Source organism: Rhincodon typus, chromosome 19 (genome assembly GCF_021869965.1).
Source record: "Rhincodon typus isolate 14 chromosome 19, sRhiTyp1.1, whole genome shotgun sequence".
Classification (NCBI taxonomy): Eukaryota; Metazoa; Chordata; class Chondrichthyes; order Orectolobiformes; family Rhincodontidae; genus Rhincodon; species Rhincodon typus.
In genome coordinates, this window is record NC_063350.1 from 4,192,864 (window position 1) to 4,207,255 (window position 14,392).

The 14,392-nt window shown below is 42.9% G+C and overlaps 1 protein-coding gene across 1 annotated transcript in view; it reads left to right on the forward strand.

The window, feature by feature from the left end:
* LOC109918041 (embryonic polyadenylate-binding protein A-like) overlaps positions 1–14,392 on the forward strand; it is a 36,989-nt gene that overhangs the window by 6,849 nt on the left and 15,748 nt on the right. Inside the window, exons 4-6 of the mRNA XM_048608472.1 lie at positions 2,003–2,097; positions 2,762–2,899; positions 11,127–11,222. Of these exons, the coding sequence (XP_048464429.1) occupies positions 2,003–2,097; positions 2,762–2,899; positions 11,127–11,222 (329 nt within the window). The remainder of the gene's footprint in view (positions 1–2,002; positions 2,098–2,761; positions 2,900–11,126; positions 11,223–14,392) is intronic.

A 14,392-nucleotide genomic window follows, 5' to 3' on the forward strand; every position in this document is an offset into this window, starting at 1 on the left:
TCCAGCATCAGCAGTTCCTACTATCTCTGACTTTCTTCAAACTTGAGGTGTTTGCAGTATTCCAGCTGTGATCTAACTATAACTTGAATAGTTTTAGCAAAACCTCCTACTTTTATATTCCATTCCTTTTGAAATAAAGGCCAACAGTCCATTTGTTTTCCCTATTAACTGCTGAACCTGGATACTAGCTTATTGTAATTTACTCTTTCTATATCTCTATCAATTTCAGTTACATTCACCTCCTGTATTCTTCCTGCCAAAGCGCATGACCTCACATTTCCCCACATTATATTCCGTCTGTGAAGTTTTTGCGTACTCTATCCCTGTCTATATCCCTCTGCAGGGTTTGTCATCCTCACCATGCTTTCCTATCTGTCATCAGAAACTTTGAAATTCATTCTCTTTCCTTATCTATAACTTTAATATATATTAGAAATAATTGTGGTCCCAGCATTGATCCTGTGGCCCTGTAGTAGTTTCAGGTCACCATCCCAATAATGCCCCTTTTACCCCAAATCTGTCTTCTATTGGCTAGCCAATCCCCTCTCTGTGCCATTACAGTACTTGCAACACTGTAAGCTCATAAGTAGGCTAATCTGTACCTTATCAAATGCCCTTTGAGTCCCCTTTATCTATCCTTTGGTGAGGCAATGGTGCTGATACCACTAGACTATTAATCCAGCAACTCAGTGAATGTTCTGGGGACCAGGGTTCAAATTCTGCCACAGCAGATGGTGGAATTTGAATTAATTTTGAGAAAATCTAAAATTAAGAATCCGACGATCGTGAAACCTTTATCGATTGTCGGGAAAACCCATCTGGTTCACTAATGTCCTTTAGGGAAGGAAACTGCCATCCTTACCTAGACTAGCCTACATGTGACTCCAGACCCATAGCATTGTGGTTGACTCATAACTACCCTCTGGGCAACAAATGTTGGCCTAGACAGTGACACCTAGATCCAGTAAATAAATAAATAAATAAATATCTTGCCTGTTACCACCTCCAAACTGTTTTGTAAAAAATTCAGGCATTATTTCCTTTTCACAAGGCCATGCTGATTCTGTTTGATCATATCATGTATTTCTACATGCTGTGAAGATTTATTTGCTAATTTACGATAAGGTTAAGTTTCAAAAAGTGGTGCACAAAAGGAGATGGTCTGTGTCTCCCTGACCATCTTTGCCCTCTCTCCTCACTCCCCTCCACTGACCCCTGATTGACACAGCTCTCCAGGAACACCACAATATTTTAATATATTGCACATAGAGTAATCAGCACAAGGTGGTGTCTCAGTAACTCTATTCTACCGTCGCATCTGGTAAATGGGAGCATTTGGCCCTCCAAGCCTTTTCCACTTTTCAATACGACTGTATATGATCTATCCCAACTCAACTCCATCTTCACAACTCTCCCCTACCCCTTAATTCCCTTGTATCCAAACACCACATTCTGAGAATGCACAGCTTTCTGGGAACAAAATTCTGAACTTTGTGCCCTTTTCAGTGAAGAAGTTTCTTCTCCTGTCCGTCCCATTTGGTTGAGTTCTCTCTATTCTTCGATTGCCTCCCCGTTTTCTAGGTTTCCTACACAACCACCTTTTGTGGGCAGCAGGAATTTCTCAACCATGTATTGTGTTCTTTCACCCATGCTCAAAATCACCTTAATGATGGGAGCGAGGAGGAGAGGTTTGTGTGTGAACTGGGAGCAGAAGTAGGCCAGTTGGCCCCTCCAGTCTACTGTGCCACTCAGTAAGATCATCGGTGATCTGATTATTCTGCCTACCCCTGAAAACAACATTTCACCCCATCTTTTTAGGGAGGGTATTCTAGGGATTGGGCTCCAGGGCACTGAAAGACACCCAAGATGAATTGAAAGCGATCTGGTCAACACAAATGTCTGAAGTTGGAGGAGGGCAGAGATTTGGATTAACTTGGCCTTGGCCTGTTTAGTGTATCTGTGGTGTTAACCAGTCTTCAAGATTGTTTCCCTCTTTCTGAAGGAAAGACGCTGAGTGTTCGGGTGATGACAGATGAGAGAGGTCGGTCCAAGGGATTTGGCTTTGTTAACTTTGAAAAGCATGAAGATGCTCGCAAGGTGAGAATTTTAAGGAATTCCCCCCAGGTGACATTCAGGAATTGTGCATGACTAAATGTCCTCGTGCTTTGTGATATCCCTTGAACGTTGTAACGAGGCCCCAGTGTAAATCTAGAATGGGCAGGTCTGGCAGCATCAGTGGCGAGAGCAACGTCTAACGTTTCTTCAGATGACTTTCTGCAATTGGATTTCATGTTCCAATAATTTTAGAGCACAGGAGGTCATGCTGGCTCTTTGACCAAGCTATCCAATTGTTCTGTCTCCCTGTTGTTTCATCAGAGGATTGAAAATTTCTCCCTTTTTCTCCCCAAGTATTCCTCCAATATCCTGTTTGACAGTTGCTGTTGAACCTGATTCCAACATGCTTTTGTGCAGCATGATGGAAACTTGTTGGCTTTCTTTTAAATACAAATTCTGTTTAGGTGATCGCTTTTGTACTTGTGCCTTCTGGTCGCTCACCCTCCTGCCAGTGGAGCTGCTCAAATGGACTGAGTTTAGCTGGCCACCACATGGAATTGGTCTAGTATGTGCGATGGGTCTTGTTGAGGTTGAAACTTGGTCCGTGATGATATGGTCACAAGACATGCTTTCTATGTGAGAGAGAGCTGCGTCTAGTCAGTTTCCAAAATACTACCCAGCCCTCCATCTTTTCTCTTGTATTCAGGCAGTGGCTGAAATGAACGGGAAAGAGATCAATAGTCGGGCTGTGTATGTTGGCCGTGCTCAGAAGAAGACGGAGCGACAGAGCGAGCTGAAACATAGGTTTGAGTTAATGAAGCAAGAGAGAAACAGCCGTTATCAGGTCAGTGTTGTCTGAGCTTGTGATTGACCTTCCTGCATTGTATTATTGCTCTTTCTAACAGAATAGAATGACGCAATCTCAGAAGGGAGGCTGTTTGGCCCATCCAGACTGTACTGGCTCTTCTGAGTTGTCCAATTAATCCACATGGTGATCTTTTCCCACGTTTTATCTCTGCAAAGTATTTCCAAAAATCCACTCTTTGACAGTTAATGTCTAATATGCTTGCGCTTCCCTTCCTGGCTTCACAACCAAGGACATAGCAAATTTGTTTTTCATTCAAGAGATGCAGTTGTCACTGGCTAGGCCAGAGTTTATTGCAGATACTGGGCAAGTAGGCAAGAGTCAGCCATTTTGCTGTAGGTCTGGAGTCTCACGTAAGTCAAGATAAGTAAGGATGATAGCTTGCTTCCTTAAAAGATATTAGTGAACCAGATGGGGTTTTTCCAATGATCATTGTTAGACACTTTAATTCCAGATCATCGTCTATGAATTCAAATTCCAGCATCTGCTTTGGTGGGATTTGACCTCTGGTCCCCAGACCATTATGTGGTCTTTGGTTTGAGGTTAGCAATTAATACCACAATGTTATTGCATCTCCTAGTTTTAATAAACTGTTTTACTTTTAAATAAATGCAAAGCCTATGTCCTCTTTTCTTTGCTAATTCACTTAAATCTTTTTTTTCTTTTTGCTATATTACGGACCCTCTTATCACTGGGCAAAATGTATTTTCTCCCTCAAAATCATCGTTTCATTGTAAATAAAACCATTCATAACGGCTTTGATAAGCACTCCCTCCACTACTGACACTCAGTAGCAGCAGTGAGTGTCCACAAGAAGCAGTGCATTAACTCAGCAAGGTTCCTTAGGCAGCACCTTCCAAACCCATATCCTCCTCCACCTAGAAAGACAAGAACAGAAGATGCATGGGAACACACATTCTAGCCTTTTTAGATGTCAAGAACACTTCCATTAGCTGCTTCCATTATTTTCTGTTGATATTTTAATGACTTCTGTACCTGGACTGTGTGAAAACTCTCTGTTTCTAACAAAGAACTGTTTAGAAATATCTCAGGGCCACCATGACTCGCTGTCTATTCTCCTTAAACTGTAGGACCAAAGGATGCATTTGACCCAGTGAGTCTTCTCCAACATTCAATGAGCTAATAGTTAGGTCTGGTTACCTTAAATCATTATCTCCACCTTGACAATACTCCATGTCCCAGCCTCGACAGCATTCTGTGGTAAAAAATTCCACAGATTCACTGCCCTCTGAGACAGGAAATTCCTCCTTATCTGTGTCTTAAATGGGTGACCCCTTACTCTGTGATTATGCCTTCTGGTCCTAGACTCTGCCACAAGGAGCAAATCAACCCCTCCACATCTACCCTGTCAAGTCCCTAAAAATCTTGTATGCTTCAATAAAGTTGCCTCCTATTTTTCTAAACTACAATGAGGACAGGTGCAAACTACTCAGCACCCCCCCATGAAATAAAATCCCTTCACGCTCAACCTAGTGAACCTTCTCTGAACTGCCTCCGATGCCAGTATATGTTTCCTTAGATAAGGTGTACAAAACTGTTCACTGTATTCTAGGTGTAGTCAGTGTGTAATCATAAGGTGGAATTTAGCTTTCAGTTTGGGAGTGAGAAACTTGAGTTGGGAACAACTGTGCTAAACTTAAATAAGGGTAATCACAAAGTAATAAGAGTAGAGTTGGCAGGAGTGGACTGGGAAAGGAGGAGCTTGGCTGAAATATAATGGCTGAGGAACAATGGCAGACATTTAAAAAAATGTCTTAATATCTTAATGCATCCCATCAGGTCCAGGGGATTTACCAGGCCTTACCTCCATTAGTTTCCCTATACTTTTTCTCTCTCGATAATTATATTTATTCCCTCCCAAACCCTCAGCCCCGCTTTTGCCCCTTGAGTAGTTAGTAATTTTGGGATGGTACTAATGCTTTCTACTATGAAGACCGATGCTAAATATTTATTCAATTGCCGTTTCCCAGCTGCCTCATTCATTTCTCCGGCCTCATTCTCCAAGGTCCCTTGCCTTCACCCCAGCTCCTTCCATATGTTCCCCGGTTAACCATGATTGCCTCTTCCCTTCCTCAGTCCCCCTTCCTCACTGGGGTGTATCTTTTGCTATGAGCCATAAACCAGGTTTTTTTTAAATGTCTGCCATTGTTCCTCAGCCATTATATTTCAGCCAAGCTCCTCCTTTCCCAGTCCACTCCTGCCAAGTCTACTCTTATTACTTTGTGATTACCCTTATTTAAGTTTAGCACAGTTGTTCCCAACTCAAGTTTCTCACTCCCAAACTGAAAGCTAAATTCCACCTTATGATTACAGTTTCCTAGGGGGTTTATTGCTCAGAGATTTTTTTGTTTGTTAAACCTGCCTCATTACATATTACCAAGTACAAAATAGCCTGATTGGAGCCACAATGTATTGTTCTAAGAAACTGTCCCAGATATACTCTATATGAATTCTTCTTTGTGGCTACCTCTGCCAACTTGATTTTCCCAGATGAATGGATTGTCTTTTTTTAAACCATATCCACTCGTTTAATGCCTGTCCTAAAATGTAGCTGTTGGTAGGTGACCCATAGACTATATCTTCCCCTAAGTATTTCTTACCTTGACCCATATGGAGTCTATTGTACCTGATCCTAGATCATTTCTTACTATACCACTTCTGTCTTGTACTAACAAAGCTGCCCCACCACCCCTTCCTGCATGTCCTTTGGAAAAGTCACATTCCCCTGAATAATTATTCTCCCAGCTTTAATTTCCGTGGCTACGAGACCATACCCTTAAAGTCTAATTGTGGTGTTGATTCATTTATTTTGTTCTGCATAGTATGTGAATTTTGTATAGAGAGCCATTTAATTTTGTCCTCCTTTGTACCACTTTTCCCCCTTTTTTTGACCCTAACTGCTTTTCTTTTTGCGCTGTGCCTTCCTGTCCCACTCCAGTTACCTAAATAGCTGCAAAGCTGCCGGATCCTTTTGCTTTTGAAGCCTGGATTTCCTCCCACCATAGCCTCCCTTGATCTAGTTTAAAGCCCTCTCCTCAGCCCGAGTTAATCAATGCACCAGGATGCTGGTTCAAATGAAGCCTGTCTCTCTCCAGAATGGTTCCCTTCTAAGCCCAGTTATATCCAGTGAAGGTTTATCCTGTTTGTAACTTCAGACATATTTATGAGTGTACAAATTAGGACCAGCAGTAGGCCATTTAACCCCTCAAACCTGTGCCATTATTCAATATGAGCAGGGCTGGTCTGTTAGTTTTCCAAGTTCCATCTACTCCCAATAATCTTGCAACTTCTGGCCCTCAGGAATCTATTACCTTACTTTTTTAAAAAAAAAAAAAAAAAAAAAATACTCCTGGACCCAACCTCCCCTGCTTTCTGAGGCAGAGGGATGAAAATCCACTTTATCTCTGCCCTAAAAGTGTGACTACTAATTCTAAATTTTAAATCCAATTTTAAATCAATTCCTGCGTTCCTCTATCACACAGAGGTCACACAACACCCGATGAAGGAGCAGTGCTCTGAAAGCATGTGTGATTTCAGATAAACCTGTCGGACTATAACCTGGTCCCATGTGACTTCTGACTTTGTCCACCCCAGTCCAACACCAGCACCTCCACATCATGGCCTCCTGTATCAAAGCTTCAGGAGCGATTCTTACTGTTTTAAAATGGATGCTGAACTGTTAAATGTATCTCTCATCCCAGTTTCTCCAGTCCCTCCATGTTGGCCCCTTTATCACTGGGATCATTCAGGTTAATCTATTTCACACCCTCTCTTAGGCCTTGACCTGCTTCCTGAACTGTACCCAGAAATTCATGTCATGGTTTGGACTAAATCCTAACCAGTTATTTTGTTCAAGTAGGACTTGTTCACTTCTATACTCTGATCTTGTCAATAGGAGGATTTATTTCGCATTCTTTTCCCTAGCCATGCCAGAAAGATTCTGTGAAATCCTGTTGTGAATCCCCCCAGTTCCTGTTAAGGGTACTACCTGCAGGGAACAAAATTATCTTCTGCAAATAATCAAACTGCTATAAATGCTGGAAATCTGAAATGAGGTAGAAAAAGCTGGAATTATTTAGCAAGCCTGGCAGGAATGGTTGATGTTTGAGATGAAAAGTCATTGCTTAATTTGTCCCATTCTAACAGAAGATCATTGATATGAAATGTTTGGGGAAGGAAATCTAACTTCCTTACTTGAGTGGTCTACATGTAATTCCAGACCCACAGCAATGTGGTTGATTCTTAAATGCCTTCTGAATGATCTTCCAGAGGAAGTGGTGGATATGGGTGCAGTTAGTGTTTAAAAGACATTTGGATAAGTACATGATTAGGAAAAGTTTGAGCGACATGGGCCAGAAGCAGGCAGGTGGGACTATTTCAGTTTGAGAACATGATCAACTGGACTGTTTGGACTGAAAGGTCTGTTTCTGTGCTGTATGAGAAAGCTGGCAAGAGAAATAGAAACAAAAAATTGTATCAAAGATTATGAAGTCTGTAAACTAGAAAATAAAACACACAACATGTGGCATTGACCTGTACCCTGGAAACAACAACCCTGTAGACTCTGCAAATTTCCCCTCACCAGCTTTGTGGGGTGAGGTTGTGCTAAACTTGGAAGAGCTGTCCCATAATCTAGTCAAATAACAGCCTGATATGGTCACACCCTCAGAATCATAAGAACACACTTTAAGACTCTTTCAGACAGTCATACCAGAGGGTGGTGGCTCTGTGGTATAACATTAGAGAGGAACAGCCCTGGGAGTCCTCAACATTGACTCCTGACCCATGTAATCCCCTGGCATTGTGTTAAAGATGGTCAAGGACACCCTCAGCTGGTGCATCAGTTCTTGTCCATGTTCAGAGGAAAAGCTGAGTGTGATAAGGGCATAGACTTAATTGTGTTTACCCCGACACCTCCATAATGTCCATTACTGGCTCAGCAGCAGCACCCCTGACTGAGCTGGTTAGATCCTAAAGGGTGTTGCTGCTAGACTGGGTCTGTGGCAGGTGATGAGGGAAAACCATACATGCAGAACAACAAACCAGCTCAGCGAGCCAACCAACCTCAACACCCACAACCCGAGCTACAAATCTACTCCAAAACCTTAATGACCTTGACCTCATCCTTACCGATCCACTTGCTGCAGATATGCCCATCCAGGATTGTATCAGTAAGAGTGACCACCATGCAGTCCCTTGTGGAAACCAAGTCCCACCTTCACATTGAGGACACTCTCCATCATGTTATGTGCTATTAACACTGCTGAAATGGGATAGAGTTTGAATAGATCTAGAAATTCAAACTTGTGCATTGAGGCACAGAAGAATCGCATTCCAACGCAATCTGTCAACTTGTGGCCCAGCATATCCCTACTGTACCTTTACCATCAACCCTGGCTTAATGGAGAGTGCAGGAAGGCATGTAGGAGTGGCACCAGGAATACCTGAAAATGTGCTGGTAGCCTGGGGAAGCTGCGTAAGTTATTTGCATGCTGAGCAGCAAGTGATCGAAGAGCTAGGCGATACCAAGAAACAGGTTAAAGCTAAGCTCCGTAGTCCTGAATGATGGACAATTGCACCAAAAACTGAAGGGGGTGGCTATACACACATTCCAATGTCAAAGCTGAGAGCCCAGCACATCAGTGCAAAAGACAAAGCTGAAGAAGCATATTCATCAACCTTCAGCCAGAAGTGCCAAGTGAATGATGCATCGTAGCATCCTGCAGAGGTCCCCAGCATCATATGCCAGTCATCATCCAATTTTATTTACTCCACATAATATCAAGAAATGACTGATGACAGTGGCTATGTGAAGGCAAGGTGGCGGGGAGGGCAGGAGGGGGTCATTATGGCAGTGTTACTGAAGACATGTGCTCCAGAACTAGCTGCGCCCCAGCCAAGCACTAGCAAAGGAACAACATGTTCAGCGATACTCAGTTTGGATTCCACCTTGGTCATGGGGTTTCCTGACCTTATTACAGCCTTGGTTCAAACATGGGCAAAAGAGCTGAATTCCAGAGGTGAGGTGAGAGTGACAGCCCTTGACATCAAGGCTGCATTTGACCGAGTGTGGCATCAAGGACCTGTAGCAAAACTGGAATCAATGGGTATCAGGGGGAAATCTCTACTGATTGAAGTCATACATGGCACATAGGAAGAAGGTTTTGGTTGTTGGAGGTCAGTCACCTCGGTTCCAGGACATCTCTATAGGAGTTCCTCAGGGTATATATTTTCTAATCACGCTGTTCGGTGATGGTATTACAAAACTCTCTGGTACAGGTGGGACTTGAACCCAGGACTTTGGCTGAGAGGTAAGGACATTACAGCTGCACCAGAAGGGCCCCCAGTGCCTCAGGGTAGTATCCTTGGCCCAACCTTCTTCAGCTGCTTTATCAGTGATCTTCCTCCATCATTAGGCCAAAAGTGGAGTTATTTACTGATGCCTACACAATATTCAACATCATTTGAGGCTCCTCAGGTACTGAAATGGTCCATATCCAAATCAATAAGACCTGGCCAAGTAATATTCACGTTACACGAATGCCATTAATGACTATCTTCAAGAAGAGAGAATCTAACCACTCCCCCTTGACATTCAATGTCATTACTATCACTGAATTCCCCACTATCAACATCCTGGGGGCTACCATTGACCAGAAACTTATAGGACTTGCCACATAAACACAGTGGCTACAAGAGCAGCTCAGAGGCTAGGAATCCTGTAGGAGTAACCCTGCTCCTGATTCCCCAAAGCCTGTCCATCATCTTACAAGGCACAAGTCAGGACTGATGGAATACTCCCCACTTGCCTGGATGGGGGCAGCTCCAACAACACTCAGGAAGCTTGACACCATCCAGGACAAAGCAACCTTCTTGATTGGCACCACATCTACCCATTTTTAACATTTGCCCCCTCTGTCTCCAATGGAATATGGTGGTAGTGTGCAATATTTACAAGATGAGCTTTAATAACTCACCAAGCCTCCTCTGACAGCACCTTCCAACACAACCTTTAAGGACTATCTCAAAGTCTCTCAATTCTTATGGTTTAGAAGGCAGTCATTCAGCCAACAGTCTGCAGCTTTTTGACTTGATGCTGATCTCCTGGTCCTTTCCCCATAACCCTGCATGTTATTTGTATTTAAATAGTCATCCAGTGCCCCTCTTGACAGCTTCAACTAGAACTGCCACCACCATTAACCCCCCCAACCTCGCTACACCACCTCCCAGCAGTGCACTGCATACCCTAACTACTTACTGACTGTGTGAACATGCTGTTTTTTTTTTTTGGGCCAATTGTGTTTACTACTTTTTCAAGCACTTTAAAACTATGTTCCCTGGTTTTCAATCAGGAACAGTTTCTCCTTATCTGCTCTATCCAGACCCCTCATAGTTTTGGAAACTTCAATCAAATCTCCCATTTACCTTCTACTCTCCAAGGAGAGCAGTCCCAACTTCTTCAATCTATCTTCATCACTGAAGTTTCTCATCTAAATTATTCTCTCAAACCTCTCCTACACTTTCTCCACTGCATTCACATCCTTCCTAAAGTGTGGCACCAGGACTCGACACACTACTCCAGCTGCGGCCTAATCAATATCTTGTATAACATCTTTGTAACCTCCTATATCCCTATGAATAAAGCCTTGATGCAACGTGTACAATAGGGCAGCACATGCGTGGGAACACCACCTCAAGCTCTGTTCCAAGGCAATCACTATCCTTACTTGGAAATGTATCACTGTTCCTCTAGTTATTACTGTGTCAAAATCCTGGCACTGACTCCCTAACAGCATTGTGGGTAGCAAAAACTGCTACAGTTCAAGAAGGCAGCTCATCACCACCTTCTCAAGGGCCACTAGGGACAGGCAATAAATGCTGGCCCAGCCAGAGACACCACATCCCATGAAAAAATAAATTTACAAAAAAGCACACATGGTTGACATCTTAACTGGTCTCTGAAATGGCCCAGCATTCAGTTGACCACTCAGTGGAAGGGCGTGAGCAACAAATCCTGCCCACATCCCACAGAAAAATGAGGAAATGTTGGCAAAGCTAAGGTAACTCCTTGGGAGGGATTGGATGGAGAAAATGCAGTCAGTTTGATCCGAATTCAATCCTACTTTGCTGCTGCATACATCCCACTGCCTTGGTCCTAAAAGTTCAACTTGCTCTTGTCTTTCAGGGAGTGAACTTGTATGTGAAGAATCTGGATGATGGGATTGATGACGAGTGTTTGAGGAAGGAATTCTCTCCATATGGAACAATCACCAGTGCAAAGGTATGGGTCTGAAATTTCCCACGATGTTCCCAGTTGATGTTATTACAGGACAAGGCAGATCCCAGACTCACCTGGCTTGATATCGACTTTTGGCTCTAGTAAGAGTTTTGGGGCGGCACAGTGGCTGAGTGATTAGCACTGCTGCCTCACAGTGCCAGGGACCCGGGTTCAATTCCACCCTCCGGTGACTCTCTGTGTGGAGTTTGCACGTTCTCCCCGTGTCTGCGTGGGTTTCCTCCGGGTGCTCCGGTTTCCTCCCACAGTCCAAAGATGTGCAGGTTAGGTGGATTGGCCATGCTAAATTCCCATAGTGTTCAGGGATGTGCAGATTAGGTGGGTTATAGAGGAATGGGTCTGGGAGGATGCTCTGATGGTCGGTGTGGACTTGTTGGGCCAAAGGGCCTGTTTCCACACTGTAGGGATTCTATGATTCTAAGGTGGTCCCTCATTGAAACATAAGCATACAATATTGCAGTTTTTTTAAACAGTAAAACAAGTGTGTCAAGTTTTTAAAAAAAAAATTAAGATAAAAAGGAATAAACCAGTCTATCACTTTACAATCCAAGTTTAAAGCTTTTGAAACATGTGATAAAATATAATCTCATTAATCTTTCACAGCACTTTGTTACAGATCCCAAATCAACCCTGTGTGGTAGCCAAAAGCATCCTACCATGGTGCTCACACCAGGAAACCCCTTTCTCTAACACCTTAATGGATTCACTTGATTTTAACTTCCAGTCTGGAAACTCTGATAACTTCAGGAAGAAGCTATCACACTCCTGAGCTTAAATGTTCTCTGCTTCAAATCACCTTGACAAGGTGTGATCAAATATTTCTGCTCTGTGTCTATCACTAACTCCTTATTCTAAAGTAATCGAGTGTTAACAAGTCTAACTATTTTGTCCCTTTTCAGGTGTAAATTTACACGCAACATCTGCAGAACTGCCCAAAACTGAAAGCAAAATGAAAAAGTTCTTCCTCTCTTCCTCTCCCCCTCTAAGCTATGCATGTTTCCCCCTAAGCTCTTTTCTATATTGTTTTTAAAAACGTCCAAATATTTCTAGTCAAACTTTTGAAGCACAATTGTTTGAGACAAAAATAAAAATCGCTGGAAAAGCTCAGCAGGTCAGTGGAGAGAAATCAGTTAATGTTTCAGGTCCAGTCACCCTTCCTCAGAACGTAATTGTTTACCTTGCTAAATCATAAACATTCCCAAGTTAAATAAAAACTTACTAGTTCTTAAAGGGAAAACAGTTTGAGGGGTTTAAAGAAACTCCCCATGGCTGCAGAAATGTTCTCAATTTAATTATTAATTCCTTCAGCCATGCAGAAAAACCCATATGTCCTTACTTCAAAACATCACACAGCTGACTTTAGTACCAAAGATAACCACCCAGTTGGAGGTTTGGTCACAACTGGGGAAGGAGCTGGGCTGATTCTTAACTTGAAGCCACTTAGAGGATTGACAAAGTTAAATTGTGTGTAATCTTAGATTTTGTGATGAGATACTCTTGAAAAGAGTGACCTTGTTTTCATTGAAAGGAATAGTTGTATAGTAACTTTGATGGATAAGCAGCCCAGAGATTTGTGTGTTTAGATCCTACATTGAGAAGTTGAACAATTGAATCTGGTGTTTCAAAGCTGGCTTGAAAATCTGCCAGAGCTGTGATTTGAAACACAGAAGGGTTACCGTGCTGAATGGGGGCCACTTGGCCTGTTATCTGCACCAGCTGCCCAAATAAGCATCATGAAAGTGTCTTTCCCTGCCTTTTCCTCAAGTCCTTGCACATTAGTTCCTGTTAAATAACCAGTCAGTACTTTCTACCTGACTCTAACTTTTCTGATTAATTTACTATTTTCTACGCTAGTGCTACCTGTGTCTGAGTATTTTGTGAACCCTGATATTGGGGAGTGTGTTTAAGTTGCTGTAAATTAGAAAAGCTTCTTTAATACTCTCTCTTGGTTCCAGCACTCCTGCCAAGTTAGTTAAAAGCCCTCCAACAGCATCAGCAAAATGCTCTGCGAGGTCTCCTCTCCCCCAGTGCTGGTCTTAAGACTGTAAAGTCCCCTTTTCTGCACCAGCTTTCCAGTCCCACACTCCCCTGCCTTAGCCTGCTGTTTCTGTATACTTCTGTGTGGCACTAGGAATAATCTAGAGATTGCTAGATTTTAAGGTCCCTGCTTGTTAGCTCCCTAAATGCTGATTACAGAACTATGTTCCCCTTCCTCAATAGAAGATGTTGATGTAGACCAAAACCTCCATTTGTGCACCCCTCCCCCACCCACCCACCCACCAAAGTTGACCCTGGGGTCCAATGAGGCAATTTGCCATCCTTGATTCAAATCCCCTGTCTAACAAATCCCCTATTGCTGTTTGTCCTCCTCTTGTGTAGGCAAACTGTCTGCACTCCCCTTAACACCAGCACCCGCATTATCTTCCAAAATGGAAAAGTGATTTTTGTGAGCATGAGCTTGTCACTCCTGTCTTACCTTCCTGTTGCTCTTTGGCTAGTTGTATCCCATTCCCTTTTTCAAGATGCCCATCTCTTTGAAAATGTTATTTATAATACATTCAGCCTCATGGATATGCCACACAGACTCTAGTCACTACTTGAGCTCTGAGACACAGGGCTTGTGTGTTTATTTTATTCATTCACGGGATGAGGGTATCACTGGCTAGGCCTGCATTTAGTGCCCATCCCTAATTGCTGTTAAGTATTAACCACATTGCTGTGGGCCTGGAGTCACAGGTAGGCCAGACCAGGTGAGGATGGTAGACTCCTTCCCTAAAGGACATCAGTGAACCAGATGGTTTTGTTTTCCTGACAATTGACAATGGATTCATGGTGGTCATCAGACTCTTAATTCTAGATATTTATTGGATTCAAATTCAACCACATTTCATAGCAGGATTTGACCCGGGTCTCCAGAATGTTATCTGGGTCTCTGGATTAACAGTGCAGCAATTATACTACTAGGCCATTGCCTACCCTTCTGTTTCTGCAGCTGGCAATTTTTCTTGTAGATGTTGACATTTAGGGCACCAATAAGAATCTGTCCTGCCCTATGTTTCACTTGACTGAACTGTGCTGCTGTGTCTTAACTTTATTTCCCTTGCATTAGCTTTTTATTTTGTTTTTGATTCCTTATATTGTGTAATTGTATTGGC